We start from the raw sequence: 17388 nt of genomic DNA, 5'->3' as shown, positions 1-17388 counted from the left end.
TGATTTGTTTATCTATAAATTCATCCTTTATGGAGTCATAGCCAATTTATTCTTTTAACACACACACCGCATCTCCCAGGAGTGACTCTTTTTTGCTCATTAAGAAACAAACCACCTCCAAACCCCTTTCTGATGGAGAAGCTGTAGAGAATATAAATGGGTCACTCAAGGACCAGAACCACACATGCCTTGGCCAGTGCTCTCTCTACTCTAGCTCCTTGCCTCCATAACTTAGCAAATGTTGTTTTCTTGGAAACCGTACAGCCCTTAAAAATTTTAAAGGTGGTTTATGGTAATTCTAGGTTGGATAATTTGATTTGGGAGAATGCCATCGGACACAGCAATCTCAGCTTCTGGTAGTACAAATATGGACTTTGCCCCATTCCATTACTCCATGCTTATCTTTAACAGAATGTCCCATTGCAAAACACCAGAATACTTTTCCAGTACAGATTGTGACACTGAGTTCCCATTACAAATCCTAAATCCCAGCTGCCTAGACTTGGAGGCAGCATGGCATTGAAGTCAAGAGCCAAGCCCTGGATTCAGACAGATCTAGTATGCTTTCTGGTCTGCCATATACTTATATTGTGGAAGAGCATTTGATGACCTGGAGAAGCATAGATAATGTCTTAAGAGAAAAAGAATGCGGGGGTGCCTGGGTGGCTCAGTCAGTTGGGCGTCTGACTTTGCCTCAAGTCATGATCTCACAGCTTGTGGGTTTGAGCCCCGGGGTGGGCTCTGTGCTGATGGCTCAGAGACTGCAGCCTGCTTCAGATTCTGTGTCTCCCTCTTTTTCTGCTCCTCCCCCACTCACACTCTGTCTCTCTCTCTCTCTCAAAAAATAAACATTAAAAAAAGAGAGAAAGAGTGCAATACAATAAAATTCCATTTTTCAAATGTTCAAGGACATTTTCCCACAGTGACACACAGCCTAAGAAGTTGCACATCAGACAGTCTCCATGTTTCCAGGTAGTAGGTTTTGTTCGTGTTATTCTAGGTTTTTGAAATTCCCTATGATAACATGTTGTTCATATATTCATTTATCAACTATTCATTGAGTGCCTTCTATGCAACAATCACTAGATTAGTTATTGGGCACACATTAGGGGTTAAGGGTGGGGGTGAGAAATAACCAGATCCAGGCTATGCCTTTGTGAAAATGAGTCATGTGGCAAAGGAGAAAAATGATTATATTATACATGCATAGAGAGAAGGTTCATACTTATGTAATGGTAAAATCAATAAAATTCCAATAAATAAATGGAAAAGGTTATGGGTACAGAAAATATAATGAAAGAAAAGAGAGGCAAGGTGTCACTAATCCTCATAAGATTTTTGTCTCCCTCAAAGAACAATAAACCCCAGACCCTACTTCCTGAGGATTCCCATCGTGTCTTCCTCAAAATTAATAAATCATAAATGGCTCAGCTGTCAAAAGATCACCTGCCCCTTTAATGATTATTCACTAGGCTATTGATTACTGCAGTTGAGAGGGCAAGAGAAATGATTTCTCTTCCATCACTTCTACTTAACAAGCTAATCATCAGGAATGGAAAAGAACTAACCCCTTTAATTAAAGACATGGACTCCTAATTGTTTGGTGTGCGTCCCTTCTTACAAAGCCCACGCATCCTCCTGAAGACAGAACCCTTTCCTCCTAGTTTGGAGTTCCCAATTTGCATTCTCGAGGCACCAGAAAACCCTGATTCAAAACTGTCTGTACTCAGGTCTGGGTCTTTTCCCCCAAGGACTGTTAGGTGGGGCTTATTGAGCCTCTGAAGCCTCCTGGCCTCTACCTGATGGAATGGATAAAGGAAAAGGACACGCAGTGGGACATGGTGGGATTCAGTCATGAGCCACTGTCAGCAACAGTGAGTCAGAGTTCGGAACTGATGTTGTTAACGTACAAAAAACCCCCACTACCTCATGTTTTAAAATACTTCATTCTCAGGGCCCCTGGGTGGCTCAGTCAATTAAGCGTCTGAGGTCGGCTCATGTCATGATCTCACAGCTCATGAGTTCGAGCCCTGCGTCGGACTCTGTGCTGACAGCTCGGAGCCTGGAGCCTGCTTCAGATTCTCTGTCTACCTCTGTCTTGCCCCTCCCCCGTTCACGCTATGTCTCTCTCTCTCTCTCTCTCTCTCTCTCTCTCTCTCTCCTTCAAAAATAAATTAAAAAAAGGTTTTTTAATAAAATAAAATATTTTATTCCCTTTCTTTTTAAACATTTGCAAAAGGGAGTAGTGAATTAGAGACAACTCAAAACCCCAAATCTCTTTTGGAACTGGACAGTGTTGGTGAAACTGAGAACTCTTCTGGGGAGGGGAAGTTTTTTAAGTCCTGGTAATCTTTCTTAAGTTTTGTTTAAATTTCAAGTGATGACCTTGGATTCTTTGTTTTGTTTCTTCAATTCCACGTATGATTGAAATCATATAGTATTTACCTTTCTGTGACTGATGGAGATCAAGGAGTGCACTTGTCATGAGGAGCACCAGGTGTTGTATGGAAGTGTTGAATCACTACATTTACCTGAAACTAATAATTTTACACTGCATGTTAACTATACTGGAATTAGAATTAAAACTTAAAATAAAATATAAATAAATAAATAAATAAATAAATAAATAAATTTCAAGTGTTAATAAGAAGGGCACCTCACAAATCATCATTAAACCTTTGGTACCCATCAGGCTATTCAACCCTCTAGATCATGAAGCATGTTTTTCAGTCTTATAAAAGAGAAAAAGTTTTCATCCTAGAGGGGCAATAAAATGTTATGTCAAAAAGAGGCTCCTTTTCCTTTCTTTGGCAGGAACATCCAACTTGGGAAACTTACCGCTTATGATCGGGCAAAGCCAATTTTTTAGATTTACCAGACAGTCTGTCTCAATCTGATTAGTTAGGAAAATAAGGAGAGCATGTTTAGCTCTCTGTGTCCTAAACATTCTGGAACTCCCTGCTTTCTCTTACCTTCATAGAGATATGATTAATTTGTTCAGAATTACAGAATATGATAATTCTGTTCAGAATAACAGAATATGATAATTCTGTTCAATAAACAGAAAGTACTTTCAGGCCCAAGTGATTTGCCTTCCAGTTTTGCTTTAATGAAAGCTGATTCTCTGCCTACGTGGAGACTCCCATTTCTCTTGACACATTGTCTCTTTCCATAATTCCATTAGGATATATTCTTGTCAGACCTGCTTGATGGGCATACTGCCCAGAGCAGGGCCCCCCACTTTTCGGAGGCCTTCGATCTGATTCAGGAGCTCTAGGCTCACCAGGGTTGGGGAGCTCCCAGCAAGGAGAGCCGTCCCCACCAGATCTTGGAAGGGAAACTAGGGCAAGCCACTCAGGAAGAGTGGGATGATGATGACTTCAGCTGCTGACATCTGCCCTTCTTGGCACACACACATGTTCACCTCCAGGCCTGGCACACACACACACACACATGTTCACCTCCAGGCCTGGTACGCACACACACACATGTTCACCTCCAGGCCTGGCAGGCACACACACGTTCACCTCCAGGCCCGGCACGCACACACACACATGTTCACCTCCAGGCCTGGCACGCACACACATGTTCACCTCCAGGCCCGGCACGCACACACACACATGTTCACCTCCAGGCCTGGCAGGCACACACACGTTCACCTCCAGGCCCGGCACGCACACACACACATGTTCACCTCCAGGCCTGGCAGGCACACACACGTTCACCTCCAGGCCTGGCACGCATACACACATGTTCACCTCCAGGCCTGGCACACTGGGGGAAAGTCTGGAATTGCTGGTATTTGGACCAGTGAGAAGGGCTTGAGGGTCAGTGAAGAAGTGAGTCTATGGCTCCCTATAGCCCAACTGCCTCTAGCATGTCCCAAATCTGCTTCCCAGCTTCCACCAGAACTGCCCATTTTTCCAACTCTGTGGGAACATTTTTCCAATCCTGTGGGATGGGACTTCCCAACAGGTGGGGAGTCATCAGGGAAGGAAATACCTTGTGTTTCCTCAGGACTTCGCCCCATCGCATCCCCGGCGAGATGTAACAGCTCCAAATCCTGGCTTTCTTCAATGCATCAGGGTCAACACCCTGCCCTGCCTCTCAACTAGTACTCCTGCCTGTTTGACTCAAGATGCTTCCCCTCCCACGGATGATGTGAGGGGGGACTTTTGTGTTTGTTGTTTTGTTTTGTTTCTATTCTCAACAGTTTGGGCTCTCTTTTCTGCATGAAACACTTGTAACAGTAATATTTCTGTTTTTAAAATAAAGATTTTAGTATTATTCAGGTATGGCAGTATTCAGTATTCAGTATTCAGGTATGGCAAGACCAACAGATCAGAGAATGCTGCCATTAACAAAATAGGTTTTTACTCACAGATCCTAAAGAAATGGGGCACCCCATGCCACGGGGTGGGGTTGTCAGCACCCAGTGATGTGCCCAGGTCAGGAGGCAGAGGGAGTGAGGTTCTGAAATGTGGACAAGAGCCTTTATTGTGATTTCCAAGGGAAGGAGCAGCGAAGCAGGGAAAGCAGGCTTAGGAGTGGTTGGTTTGCTTCTTTTTCTAATGTATTAAGTGATATGTATACATTTGATAAAAGGCATCAGCAAAACCGAACTCCATTTTGGGAATTTGAGGGGACAGTCTTCATCGTTTCAATTTATTTATATACATTATTCTATTTAATTTCTCTATTTCTTCTCAGATCCACTTTGGAATTTATATTTTCTTAAAAACGTTTATTTTTATTTATTTACTTTTAACATTTTTTCTTTCTTTCTTTCTTTCTTTCTTTCTTTCTTTCTTTCTTTCTTTCTTTTCTTTTCTTTTTATTTTTAGATAAAGAGAGAGAGTGTATGAGCAGGGGAGAGAGGCAAAGGGAGAAAGAGAATCTTAACCAGGCTTCATGCTCAGGAGGAAATGATCAGTAAAGCAAGGCCTGCCCCAACCACACACCTGCCAGCAGCCCCCAGCCCCCAGCCCGGTGCTCCAATCCTTCCTCTCCACGGCCCTTCCGACTCAGCTTCCAGGCAGAACCAGCCAAGCTTGCTTCCTCACAGTTGCACAACTGGAAGTTGACCTGTGGATGAAGAAAACCACGGGTGTCCGGTACGTTTTCCTTTGCAGGTCTCTCAGGGCCATGACCTGGAGGGACCTTTCCGGGCACCAGGTCTGGCTTTTCTTGCGTCCCCATGGGGCGCCCAACGGGAGGGCGCAGTATAAATCCCGGCCACCTCTCCTAGCAGGCAGGGACCGGCAGCTCTGCTCCACTGGGACTCAGGTGAGGGGCGACTCCAAGGACTGATTTGTGGAAAAGAACTGACTGTAAATTCCTTTCAAAATAATCATTCTGTTCTGATTTGTCCTGTATGAGGTCTGAGCTGGCAGGATGACACACAGTAAATGCTTGTTGATTGATGACAGGCCGCTCCAGGCAGGGGCAATCTGGTCCCAACTGCCCTCTTCCTCCATCAATGCCGCCTTGGGGACTCTCAGCCAGCCGGGCAGTCAGGGCTCACCGGGCCAGAATTAGGGCTGTGGCTCTGAGTGGGGACCGGCTGTAGGGTTCCCACGCGGGCTCCTAAGAGTCTCCTGAGAACCACTGGAATTTGCAGCAGTGGCTCCGTGACATGCAACTCCCAAAGGGGGGTGCGCGGGCCCTGTCCTTGCCCCCTGACCTCTCCTTCCTTTCAGCACCATGAAGCTTTTCACGGGCCTCATCTTCTGCTCCTTGTTCCTGGGTGTCAGCAGCCGATGGTATTCGTTCCTTGGAGAGGCTGCTCAAGGTAAGCACTGGAGGGGGGGTGGCATCCGTGGGCCACTGGGACTCACCCCGAGCACATGCAAGGGGTGGACCTACTGCCTTAGGTGTGTTGTCCTAAGTGCTAGAAGGTGCCAGTGTCTGGGGAGCTTTTCATCAAGCGGATTGAAAACCAGAGGATCTGTGTCCGTCAGTTACTAGAGAAGGAGCAATCATCATTCCCAGCTGAAGCTTCCGTTTGGATAGTAGAAACAGAGTAAGTCTTGCAATGGCAGAGAATTTTCCGCAGACACACTGCGCGAAGTATGATTAAAACTGTTCGTCTTTTCTTCTTCTTTGCCTCTCCCTTCGTTCATCGCTTCCTCCTTTTCTTCCTTCCTCCCTTCCATCCTTCCTTCCATTTCCTACCTGGATCGAACCAGAGACACCTTCAGCTCAGCTCTCACTGATGCTTCCTATCCTCAGTGACACTGCCCCTGTTCCCTACCCCTTCCTAGCATTTTACTTGACCAAAATAAAAAATAAATAAAAATGAGGAACTAATAACATCTACCAAGCCTGCACTAGGCAATTTAGGGTGACCAACTATCCTGGTTTGTTTGGGCCCGAGGAGTTTTCTATGATGCTCTCAGGGCTCACTGGGATAGTTCTAGGCGAACGGGGACACTTCTGGTCAAGCTGGCACACGTGGTCACTTACTATGACTTCAGAACACCTCGGGGAGGCAGACATCGTCCTCCACTTGAAGGGGACAAAACTGGGGTTTACAGCAGCCGAGTCCATTGTCCAGGGACTAACTGCCAGTCAGCAGGTGGCCAAGAGGAGGTTGGAACCCAGCTGCGCGTGAGGCCAGAGTCCTTGCCAGGCCGCTTCCTAAAGCTGGGTGGCTATCGATCTCAGCTACGGGTCAGAATCACTCGGAGAGCATGAAAGCTAGTGATGCCTGAGATCCACCCCCAGAGTCTGAGGTACTTGGGCCGGGTGTGACCTGGTCACCGGGACTTCAGAGGCTCCCAGGTCATCAGAAGGTGCAGCCAAGTAGGGCTGATGGGCCACGGCTCGACCCCTTGCTTCCTCAAGCTGCCGATATCATCGGTACAGCCTGTTTAGAAGGTTTTCAGGATGCCGTTTATGCCCCTACCACCCAGAGGGACTCGGGTCCCAGTTATGCGCACTCATTCTGCAAGTATCCATCTCCTGGGCCTCAGGGCAGAAGTGCTGTAAGCCTGGGCCTTTCCCAGAAGGTGCCTTCTTGTCACCTCCTCACTTACCACGTCCCCTGGACCTTGTCACACGCGGCTTCATTTTACAGCAGTGCTGCCCGACCGAGGGCACTTTTGGGCCCTGGGGATAGTTGGCAATGTCTGGAAACCCTTCTGCTTGTGACCCTCAGGGAATATGTTGCCCACCTCTAGTGCGGAGAGGTCAGGGATGCTGCTATACATCCTACGATATCAGAACGGCCCTGAGCAACAAAGAATTGCCCCAAATTTCAGCGGCGCTCAAGTTGACAAGTCCTGTTCTGTGATACCTCCTTTCTCTCGTTTAAACAGCTCAGGCAGAGCCCTAAGTGAGAGGCAGACATAGACCCACAGGGACAACACAGCTGTGCCCCACCCACACGACTCCCACTAGAGAAAGCTAGAGAAACCACCTAGGATGCAGACTTGTCTTCTCAGCCTGTGCTATCCAAGGGGACCAGGCAGAAATCTGGAGTCGGTGGCAGATTTGTCGTCCCTGATTCTTCTCTGAGGTGTGCCAGAGGTTTTCTGTTCACGTGATATCCCTTTTGCTGTGACCTTTTCTCTCAGGGGCTTGGGACATGTGGAGAGCCTACTCTGACATGAGAGAAGCCAATTACATAGGTGCAGACAAATACTTCCACGCCCGGGGGAACTATGATGCCGCACGGAGGGGACCTGGGGGCGCTTGGGCGGCCAAAGTGATCAGGTAACACGGGCTCCTGGGGATGCAAGGCTGGGTGAGCTGAGCCTGGCTGCCTTGGACAGCCAGGAGGGGCCAAGCCCTGGAGAAGTCTCCTGTAGACACTGTGGCTCCTCCTTCTCTTGCCCACCCTCCCCTCTGCGCCCAGTGTTGGCATGAGTGGCTGATGGGGTCAGAGCAAGGCCAGTGGGAATGGGTGATTCCCGACCCTCCCCCTATGGGTGCTGTTCACCCAGTAAGGGATCAGCCTGGGCTGAGATGCTCTGTCTCTGGGCCAGGGGGTCAGTGTTTTAGCCCTTCTTTCCTTGGCTCCTGTCAGCAGCTCTCCCTTGCAAAGAAGAGAGATGGGGGTTATGGGCAATTGTTCCTCAGCCCCCTAATTAATCTCCTACCTGTCTTCCTCCATTCCAGTGATGCCAGAGAGAATTCTCAGAGAGTCACAGACTTTTTCAGGCACGGAAGCAGCGGCCATGGAGCAGAGGACTCGAAGGCTGACCAGGAAGCCAATGAATGGGGCCGGAGTGGCAAAGACCCCAACCACTTTCGACCTGCTGGCCTGCCTGACAAGTACTGAGCTTCCTCTTTGCTCTGCACTCAGGAGAGGGGCTGGGAGTCCCCTGAGGGGACACGGAGTCATTGAGGTCTCTGTCCACAGAGGCTGATGGAGGGCACCTGACAGGTGTCTAATAAATGCTTAAGAGATTGTTGAAAAGTGTGTGTTATTCTTCGATGTAAGGACTGTTCGTTCATTCTCAGGGGTGATGGACAGACACCCAGGTGCAGACACCCAGGTGCAGGCCGAGCCTGTGCCCATGTGGTTGGTTGGGGGAGACCATGTCAGTGTCACACAGGGCAGACGCCCTGCACCCACCCTTCCCGGATCTGACCTGCTGCCCTGTCCAGGCCCTTCTGCTTACCCTGGTGCTCTCTCCAGGTCCCTCTGTGTCCACACCCCTCTCTCCTGCCAATCATGTCCTGTCTCCTTCTCTGTCCTCAGCTTCCAGTTCCCTTTGACTTGTTCCTCAGTGGTACCTGTCCCTGGGGGCAGAGACACAGCCATGGGAGGATGCGACTCTCGAATCCTTCTCTGGCCACGGCCACCTTGATCTTGTGTTGCTGCTGCTGTTGTTGTTTTTTACATTTCTGTAAGTTTATTTATTTTTAAGAGAGAGAGAGAGAGAGAGAGCAGGAGGAGAGGCAGAGAGAGAGAGAGAGAGAAAGAGAGAGAGAGAGAGACGAAATGAAGCAGGCTCTAGGCTCTGAGCTGTTGGCGCAGAGCCCTCTGCAGGGCTCCCACTGACAAACCGAGAGATCAGGAGGTGAGCAAAGTCAGACGCTTAAGAGACTGAGCCACCCAGATGCCCTTTTCCTGACCATTTTATAATGCGTCCTTCCCATGTGACACTGTTATCACATTTCTACACTGCAGTTCCTCAGTTGTAACCTGCCATTAGGAGCTTCCATAGCAACTGATCAGGGTCAAGTCCACCCACTGGGTGCTGGAAGCTCCATATTCCTGGTTGTCTGTCCTTCCTCTCCAACTCCTGCTCCTTGGGGTCCCAGCTTTATCCTGAGCCACCCCTTTAAGGAGCCCCTGCTGCTCCTCCATTTGCCTTGTGTTCTCTCCTTCTTCGGGCAATCAATTCTCCTTTCTAATTTTGATTACCCTGCACAGCATTTTTCAATGCACTATTGTGTGGGGAAGAAAACCTTTCTTACCAGGAGTGACACTGGAAACAGGCAGAAATTTCCAAGTTTGCTGCACGCCTCAAAGCTGCCAGATTGCACAACCTTGGAAAGTAGACGGGCATGAAGAAGGAGCCTGATGTTCTGGATGCTGTGTGCTGGCCAAAAGGAATTTCCCAAATCTCAGTGTTTTTGCTTCACACCTGCTTTCCCACCCACTCCCCTAGCAGAGTGTCAGTATATATAATGCCAGCCCCCCTCGCAGGCAGGAGACACAGGCAGCTCAGCCTCACCAGGAGCCTCGGCACGAAGGGACAGCCAAAGGTGAGGTGCTAGACTTTCCTACACTTTCCTTCTTTGCAGATTCTCTTACCCGAAGGCGTTCTTTCGCTGTGTCCTCACTCTCTGCTTCCTTCCTGAATCTACTCTCCTGGCAATTTGAATTCTCCAGATGTGAATACTTTCTGGGATTGGGATTTGGTCGTGTACTTTCTCTGTGGGAGTCACGGATGGGTAGAGCAGGCGTTCTGCAAATATGTGTGCAATGTCCCACAATCCTCATTTTACAGATGGGTACACGGTCACGAAATCCCCAAAGGCCTCTTTGGAAACTTTCTGGACAGCGGGTTTCAGGGCTCCTAGGGGACGACTGAAATGGCAAGTGGTTTATATTAGAAGCGCAGCGCGATCTCTCATACCGGGATTCCTATGGGGCAAATGGCAACGGAGAACTGGACCCTCTGTTCTATGTATCGTGTCACCTGCGTATATATGTGTATACACATTGCCTATTTCTTTCTACCTACACTTCTACACACATGTGTATATACACGGGTGTATACATACACATATGTGTGTATATATGCAGGTATGTGTATAGATAAATAGGTATCGGTAACATCTAATAATAAGTAGATGTAGGTAATAGATAAGATACAGGTGTGGGTCCACGTGCCTCCCCCCGAAAACCCCAAACCAAACCAAACCAAAAGTGTGTCCTCCTTGTGTGTCTCTGTGACTCTGCTGCAGGATGAAGCTTTTCGTGGGCATCCTGTTGTGCTCCCTGGTCCTGGGCGTCAGCAGCCAAAGATGGCTCACGTTCCTCAAGGAAGCTGGTCAAGGTAAGGACCAAAGGATGGCGGTCCGGGGAAGGCAGCAACTGGCCCCCCACCAGAATTGACCACAGTGGAGGCCACATCCCCACAGGGCAAAGGCCACAAGTGGGAAGAAAAGCAGCACGGTTTGCAAGATAGCAGTTTCCCAGGCTTTTTTGAACAATTGAACCACATCTGGCATTATAACTTTGTGTATATTTAAGGTGAATGCATGTTAGTGACACATTTGTTTACTTAATATGATTGGCATTGTGGCTATAGAGAGCACCTCTATCACGTGACAAAATTATCCTTTCCCTTTACTAGTTGAGATAATTAAGTTCTAGACTGTAGCAAGTTTGCTCATTATGATACGGTATTGATTTGCCTTCATTTTACTGTGCGCTAGATGTCTAGAGCTTATTTTCTACTGGTGGTTTTTCTCCTTAAATGACATGTGTCCTTCCCCTCCAGCCCTGGCCCTTCTGGCCAGCATTGCACTGTTCCATGGGGATCCCCAGGACGAAGGTCACATAAGCTTTGGGTTTTAACTTGCAGCAGAGCAGAAGACATCTGGGGTCCAGGGCGCCTGCTCCCCACTCACAACTGGGACTCCATTGCCACCTAGTGGGAAACCGGGGACAGCTCATTGCTGTGTCTCAGCCATGAAGTGGGTGCATCAAACTTGTGCTCTTAGTAACTACAACCAACAGTAGCTGAGCTCAGCCTGTCCCAGGCACTGTTCTAAGAGCTTTACATGTATGAATGAATCCTAAACAGTAGAAATAATAAACACATAAAATGAAGATAAGGCATTACATGGATATTACATAAACTATGATTACACTCGACACTAGGTCTTTCTCTTTTGCCTACTACATTACTTTTTTTTTTTAATGTTTATTTATTTTTATTTATTTATTTTTTTTAATTTTTTTTTTCAACGTTTTTTATTTGTTTTTGGGACAGAGAGAGACAGAGCATGAACGGGGGAGGGGCAGAGAGAGAGGGAGACACAGAATCGGAAACAGGCTCCAGGCTCCGAGCCATCAGCCCAGAGCCTGACGCGGGGCTCGAACTCACGGACCGCGAGATCGTGACCTGGCTGAAGTCGGACGCTTAACCGACTGCGCCACCCAGGCGCCCCTGTTTATTTATTTTTGAGAGAGAGACAGAGTGTGAGCAGGGGAGGAGAACAGAGACAGAGGAGACACAGAATCCAAAGCAGGTTCCAGGCTCTGAGCTGTCAGCACAGAGCCCGATGCAGGGCTCAAACTCACGAACTGCGAGATCGTGACCTGAGCTGAAGTTGGACATTTAACTGACTGAGCCACCCAGGCACCCCATACATTACTTTTTCAGGGTCTGCATTTTATGTAGCCTGCTCAGATTCCTTCAGTCTGTAACTGTCTGATCTTCCTCTTAGCTTAGTCGCTTTACTGTTTTTGTCCCAGCCTTCCGAAGGCCCAGAGAAGTGATAGCATATTGAACACCTACAATCTTCTAGAAGTTATAAGTGCATTTTTCTCAGTACATCTGCATAACCACCCTGCGGATGGCAATATCCTCCTGCATTTACTGGGAGGACACTTAACTTTAGAGCTGGGGGACCAGTTGTACTTTTTCTGCGTCTGATGACCTGTTTTTGTAAATCTCTCTAGGGGAACTCCCCTTTACCACCTGCTGGTTGACTTCTGACAGTTGCCTGGGTGCCAAACATGCCCCAGACTTTCAGAAATACTCAGGACCAAGTTGTCTTCAAGCTGCCCACAGGGATGAATTTCTCCCCTTGACCTGGTTGGGAGCCCTCTGGGTCAGCAGCCTCCCTCTGACTTGCCTTTGTTCTGATGTCCCATTCACAGGGTTCCCTGCGTCTGTCCAGGTAGAGGTCATCGCAGGACAAAGCATCCTTTAAAGACCATCCCACCTCTTGTTCACACACATCACACACAGCCAAACATAAAGTAGCAACAGTACTCAGAATGGAATCAAGCAGAATAAAACGCACCAAGGGTGCTTCTCATAACATTCACCCAGGGAAGTGAAACGTAAAGGAACACTCATCTCAGCCAAAATCCTCCAAGGATTTTGTCAAAGACTGAAATCTTAGAATCGGTGGGAGGAAAATGTCTTTTCCCCTATTTTGCCAAGACACGATCACCTTCACCTCATCATTTGCTTTCCTTTCCAGGGACTAAAGACATGTGGAGAGCGTACTCTGATATGAGAGAAGCCAACTACATAGGTGCAGACAAATACTTCCACGCCCGGGGGAACTATGATGCCGCACAGAGGGGACCTGGGGGCGCTTGGGCGGCCAAAGTGATCAGGTAACACGGACTCCTGGGGATGCAAGGCTGGGTGAGCTGAGCCTGGCTGCCTTGGACAGCCAGGAGGGGCCAAGCCCTGGAGAAGTCTCCTGTAGACACTGTGGCTCCTCCTTCTCTTGCCCACCCTCCCCTCTGCGCCCAGTGTTGGCATGAGTGGCTGATGGGGTCAGAGCAAGGCCAGTGGGAATGGGTGATTCCCGACCCTCCCCCTATGGGTGCTGTTCACCCAGTAAGGGATCAGCCTGGGCTGAGATGCTCTGTCTCTGGGCCAGGGGGTCAGTGTTTTAGCCCTTCTTTCCTTGGCTCCTGTCAGCAGCTCTCCCTTGCAAAGAAGAGAGATGGGGGTTATGGGCAATTGCTCCTCAGCCCCCTAACTGATTTCCTACCTGCCTTCCTCCATTCCAGCAACGCCAGAGAGAATTCTCAGAGAGTCACAGACTTTTTCAAGCACCGAAGCAGCGGCCATGGAGCAGAGGACTCGAAGGCTGACCAGGCCGCCAATAAATGGGGCCGGAGTGGCAAAGACCCCAACCACTTTCGACCTGCTGGCCTGCCTAACAAGTACTGAGCTTCCTCTTTGCTCTGCACTCAGGAGAGGGGCTGAGAGCCCCCTGAGGGCGGGAATAGTTCCTAAGTATAATTACTGAATCCTATATTTCCTCCTACAACATACTTTATAAAAAGCACATAGAAGCATTAATAAATGGTTGTGAAATCCAATTTGTCATTGTCATGTGGAAACATCAAATGACAGCCTTTTGGGTCCCTTTAATGCCATGAAGATGATCAATTTACCTTATCACTTTTTTTCCAAGGAGATAAGGCACTAAAAAAACCATAATACTAATTTCAGTAAAATATATGCCCATAATAGGGGCCATACAATGCAGACTATATATTGACTCTACAGGTCAGGCCCTGGCCAGAGAAAGTTCTGAACCCTTGTTTTCAACAGGCCAGTGCTGCAGCCATCCCCACCCTAGCTTTTGGGTATATCTGCAGATACTTTTGCTTGATGTGTGATTGGAGGTCATTTGGAGGATGGGCCAGAAGTACACATAGCTTAGCATGTATAGAACAGGGCTGCCAACAGAGAATCATCCTGAGTCTTGCTTGACTTTTGCAGTGTCCTGTCAGACATGTATTTAGACAGAGTCACATTTGCTGTGAATGTGATGAAGCTTCAGCTTCAAAGTCTCTTCACTTCTACAGAATTATTCCAAGACCCATGGAGATGCCCTCGGAAAGGATTCATATGGTCAATTACTTTGTAAAATCTGCAGAAGTGAAATATTTTAACTGAAGCAGTTAATGCCTCTGTGTTCACGCCAGCATTCTACCATCACTTTTCCTCTTGTGTTGAGTGGGTCTGGAGTGGACACAGGCATTTTGGGGATCCGACTAAGGAGAAGTTGAATTGGGAATAGAAGTTGTTTGCATTTAGTGAGACATATTTCTGTGGCATTTTAAAAAAATGTTTATTGGGGCGCCTGGGTGGCGCAGTCGGTTAAGCGTCCGACTTCAGCCAGGTCACGATCTCGCGGTCTGTGAGTTCGAGCCCCGCGTCAGGCTCTGGGCTGATGGCTCGGAGCCTGGAGCCTGTTTCCGGTTCTGTGTCTCCCTCTCTCTCTGCCCCTCCCCCGTTCATGCTATGTCTCTCTCTGTCCCAAAAATAAATAAAAAACGTTGAAAAAAAATGTTTATTTATTTAGAGAGAGAGAAAGAAAGAGAGTGCATGTGCTTGCATGACTGGGGGGAGGGGCAGAGATCGAGGGAGAGAGAGAATCCCAAGCAAACTTGGTGTTGTCAACATGATGTGGGACTAGGTCTCTCTAACCAGGAGATCATTACCTGAGCTAAAATCAAGAGTCAGATGCTTAACTGACTGAACCACCCAGGCATCCCTATTTATGTGGTTTTCAGCTACTTCCAAGTATCATTAAAGGCAGAATTATCTTTTTATTTGTCATTATAAAAAATTATCTTACGAAGTCATTGTCATATAAAGAGAAGATCAAAGATAATTCAGAAAACACTATATTAAAAATGTTGTAAGGGTGCTTGGTGGCTCAGTTGGTTAAGTGGCTGACTCTTGATCTTGGCTCAGGTCATGATCTTGTGGTTCATGAGTTCAAGCCCCACATCAGGCTCTGTGCTGATGATGTGGAGCCTGCATGGGATTCTGTTCCTCCTTCTCCCTGCCCCTCCCCCGCTTGCATACTCTTTCTCTCTCTCAAAAAAAAAAATAAACATACAAACTTTTAATAAAAAAGGTTGTAAACATACAAAGCACAGAGGATTTTTAGAGCATGATGCAATAGAGGGGGATATACATTATTATAAATTTGCCCAACCCCATACAGTGTACAATACTGAGAATGAACCCTAAGGTACACTCTGGGTGATAATGATGTGCCAGTGTAGATTCATCAATTGTATCAAATATTCCAGTCTGATGGGAATGCCGATAATGAGGAAGCTATGCATGTGGTCAGTTTATATGGGAAATTTCTGTACCTTCTGCTCTTAATATTGTTGTGCACCTAGAACTGCCCTAAAAATAAATCTATTAAAAGAAAGAAAAAGGATTGTAGAAGTGTGTTGGGCTGTTCATTAATATAAAATATTTGGATATTTTTCTGGATTTTGTGATGTTTTATTTATTTAAAAAAAGTTTTTTAACGTTTATTCATGTTTGAGAGACAGAGCGTGAGTGGAGGGGAGGCAGAGAGAGAGGGAGACACAGAATCTGAAGCAGGTTCCAGGCTCTTTGCTGACGGCACAGAGCCCGACACAGGGCTCGAACTCGCAGACTGAGAGATCGTGACCTCAGCTGAAGTCGATGCTTAACCGACTTAGCCACTCAGGTGCCCCTTTTTTTGTGATGTTTTAAATATTATTTGGCTATTTCAAATTGATCACTTTTTTCCTATTCTAAATAAATATTTCCTATTGTAACTAATTTAATATTTGTAATTTGATATTTTTCTTCCTAAAGGAGGCTCCCCAAATTGCATAATTCAGGCCCCACAAAACCTGGGTCTGCCTTTACCTACGCACACAGTGAAAAAAATGTTTGTAATTATTTGAAACTGGGATCCAACTGTATTTTACATGTTAATATAGAGGTTTGAAAAAAAATTTTAAACGTTTATTTATTATTGAGAGACAGAAAGAGAACAGAGCATGAGCATGGGAGGGACAGAGAGAGGAATAGACACAGAATCTGAAGGAGGCTCCAGGCTCTGAGCTGTTAGCACAGAGCCCGATGTGGGGCTAGAACTCACAAACCCAGCGAGATCATGACCTGAGCCAAAGTCAGACGCTTAACCGACTGAGCCACCCAGGCATCCCAGCATAGATTATTTTTTGTCCGGTTTTAATATATCTTAGAATTTTCTGGAAGTGCAATTGCTATGTAAGCTGGAACTTCGTTTTGGTAGAAATTTTATCATTCTTTGTGTATGATTTTGAGAAGCACAGTCTCGGGGCGCCTGGGTGGCTCAGTTGGCTAAGCGTCCGACTTCGGCTCAGGTCGTGATCTCCCAGTTTGTGAGTTCGAGCCGTGCGTGGGGCTCTGGGCTGACAGCTTGGAGCCTGGAGCCTGCTTCAGATTCTATGTCTCCCTCTCTCTCTGCTCCTCCCGTGCTCACGCTCAGTCTCTCTCTCCTTCAAAAGTAAATAAGAACATTAAAAAAAAAAAAGAGAGAGAGAGAAGCACGGTCTCTGATGGAATAACACCTCTGTCATTCTGCATATCTAACTGGTGGGTTCACAGTGATTTGATGTAGCTGTGCTAACACTGGAGACTTCTATTATGTCTTCTAGTATTTAAAATACTAAAATACGTGTCGTTTTATTTTAAATTAATTCTATTTCGTTTAGGGAATCATTAATTTAAAAATCTTAAAATACATAATTTTAAATTAATTTTATTTTTCCTTTATGTGAGGGAATGATATTAATATTTTTGAAATTACATGTTGAGGTAGATAATATCATCTATAAACGTCTTTCATCAAAGTAAAGTAGATATGGGAAAATATTTATTGCAGGGTGGGGGCAGTAGCATTGGGTCTGAGGTTGAATATCATCGAACTAAATAGAAACACGAACTGAAAATACATGGAGTTGTAGTGTTGGCGATCTTCCTGGTAACTTATATCTTTCCCAGGATTCCAACCACACCTGGGAGAAGAATGAACGCCTGATGTCTTTTTTTTTTTTTTTTTTTTTTTTTTTCAACATTTTTTATTTTTATTTTTGGGACAGAGAGAGACAGAGCATGAACGGGGGAGGGGCAGAGAGAGAGGGAGACACAGAATCGGAAACAGGCTCCAGGCTCCGAGCCATCAGCCCAGAGCCTGACGCGGGACTCGAACTCACGGACCGCGAGATCGTGACCTGGCTGAAGTCGGACGCTTAACCGACTGCGCCACCCAGGCGCCCCCGCCTGATGTCTTTAAGAATGTCAACGGTGCCCAGAGATCAGGGGGTCTACGACAGCTTCGAGATTCATGTCTGTACCAGAGACCGCTGTCCCCCATTGCCTGTCCCTTCCAATCTGG

General features: G+C 46.9%; 2 protein-coding genes across 3 annotated transcripts; both read left to right on the top strand.

The window, feature by feature from the left end:
* Positions 1 to 5199: 5199 nt before the first annotated feature.
* Positions 5200 to 8413, top strand: LOC131487562 (serum amyloid A protein). 2 transcript variants are annotated; one of them, XM_058688403.1, is made up of 4 exons: positions 5200 to 5330; positions 5700 to 5791; positions 7578 to 7716; positions 8122 to 8413. In XM_058688403.1, the coding sequence occupies exons 2-4, from the start codon at positions 5704 to 5706 to the stop codon at positions 8282 to 8284; spliced, it is 390 nt and encodes a 129-aa protein (XP_058544386.1). In that variant the 5' UTR covers positions 5200 to 5330; positions 5700 to 5703; the 3' UTR covers positions 8285 to 8413. The 2 variants fall into 2 exon arrangements, with proteins under 2 accessions (XP_058544386.1, XP_058544387.1); XM_058688404.1 differs by having other exon boundaries at positions 5250 to 5286.
* Positions 8414 to 9601: 1188 nt separating this feature from the next.
* On the top strand, positions 9602 to 13540 carry LOC131487561 (serum amyloid A protein-like). The gene is made up of 4 exons (XM_058688402.1): positions 9602 to 9720; positions 10426 to 10517; positions 12682 to 12820; positions 13226 to 13540. Exons 2-4 carry the CDS (start codon positions 10427 to 10429, stop codon positions 13386 to 13388), a joined length of 393 nt encoding a protein of 130 aa, XP_058544385.1. The 5' UTR covers positions 9602 to 9720; position 10426; the 3' UTR covers positions 13389 to 13540.
* Positions 13541 to 17388: the final 3848 nt, after the last annotated feature.

Source organism: Neofelis nebulosa, chromosome 10 (genome assembly GCF_028018385.1).
Source record: "Neofelis nebulosa isolate mNeoNeb1 chromosome 10, mNeoNeb1.pri, whole genome shotgun sequence".
In the NCBI taxonomy this organism is placed as follows: Eukaryota; Metazoa; Chordata; class Mammalia; order Carnivora; family Felidae; genus Neofelis; species Neofelis nebulosa.
The sequence above is the reverse complement of the archived record's forward strand: the minus strand, read 5'-3'. Positions and strand labels throughout refer to the sequence as shown.

Coding starts and splice junctions, on each gene's coding strand:
- LOC131487562 (XM_058688403.1), top strand. CDS start 5,704: ATGAAGCTTTTCACGGGCCTCATCTTCTGCTCCTTGTTCCTGGGTGTC. Junction 5,792..7,577: donor CCTTGGAGAGGCTGCTCAAG/GTAAGCACTGGA, acceptor CTTTTCTCTCAG/GGGCTTGGGACATGTGGAGA. Junction 7,717..8,121: donor TGGGCGGCCAAAGTGATCAG/GTAACACGGGCT, acceptor CCTCCATTCCAG/TGATGCCAGAGAGAATTCTC.
- LOC131487561 (XM_058688402.1), top strand. CDS start 10,427: ATGAAGCTTTTCGTGGGCATCCTGTTGTGCTCCCTGGTCCTGGGCGTC. Junction 10,518..12,681: donor CCTCAAGGAAGCTGGTCAAG/GTAAGGACCAAA, acceptor TTTCCTTTCCAG/GGACTAAAGACATGTGGAGA. Junction 12,821..13,225: donor TGGGCGGCCAAAGTGATCAG/GTAACACGGACT, acceptor CCTCCATTCCAG/CAACGCCAGAGAGAATTCTC.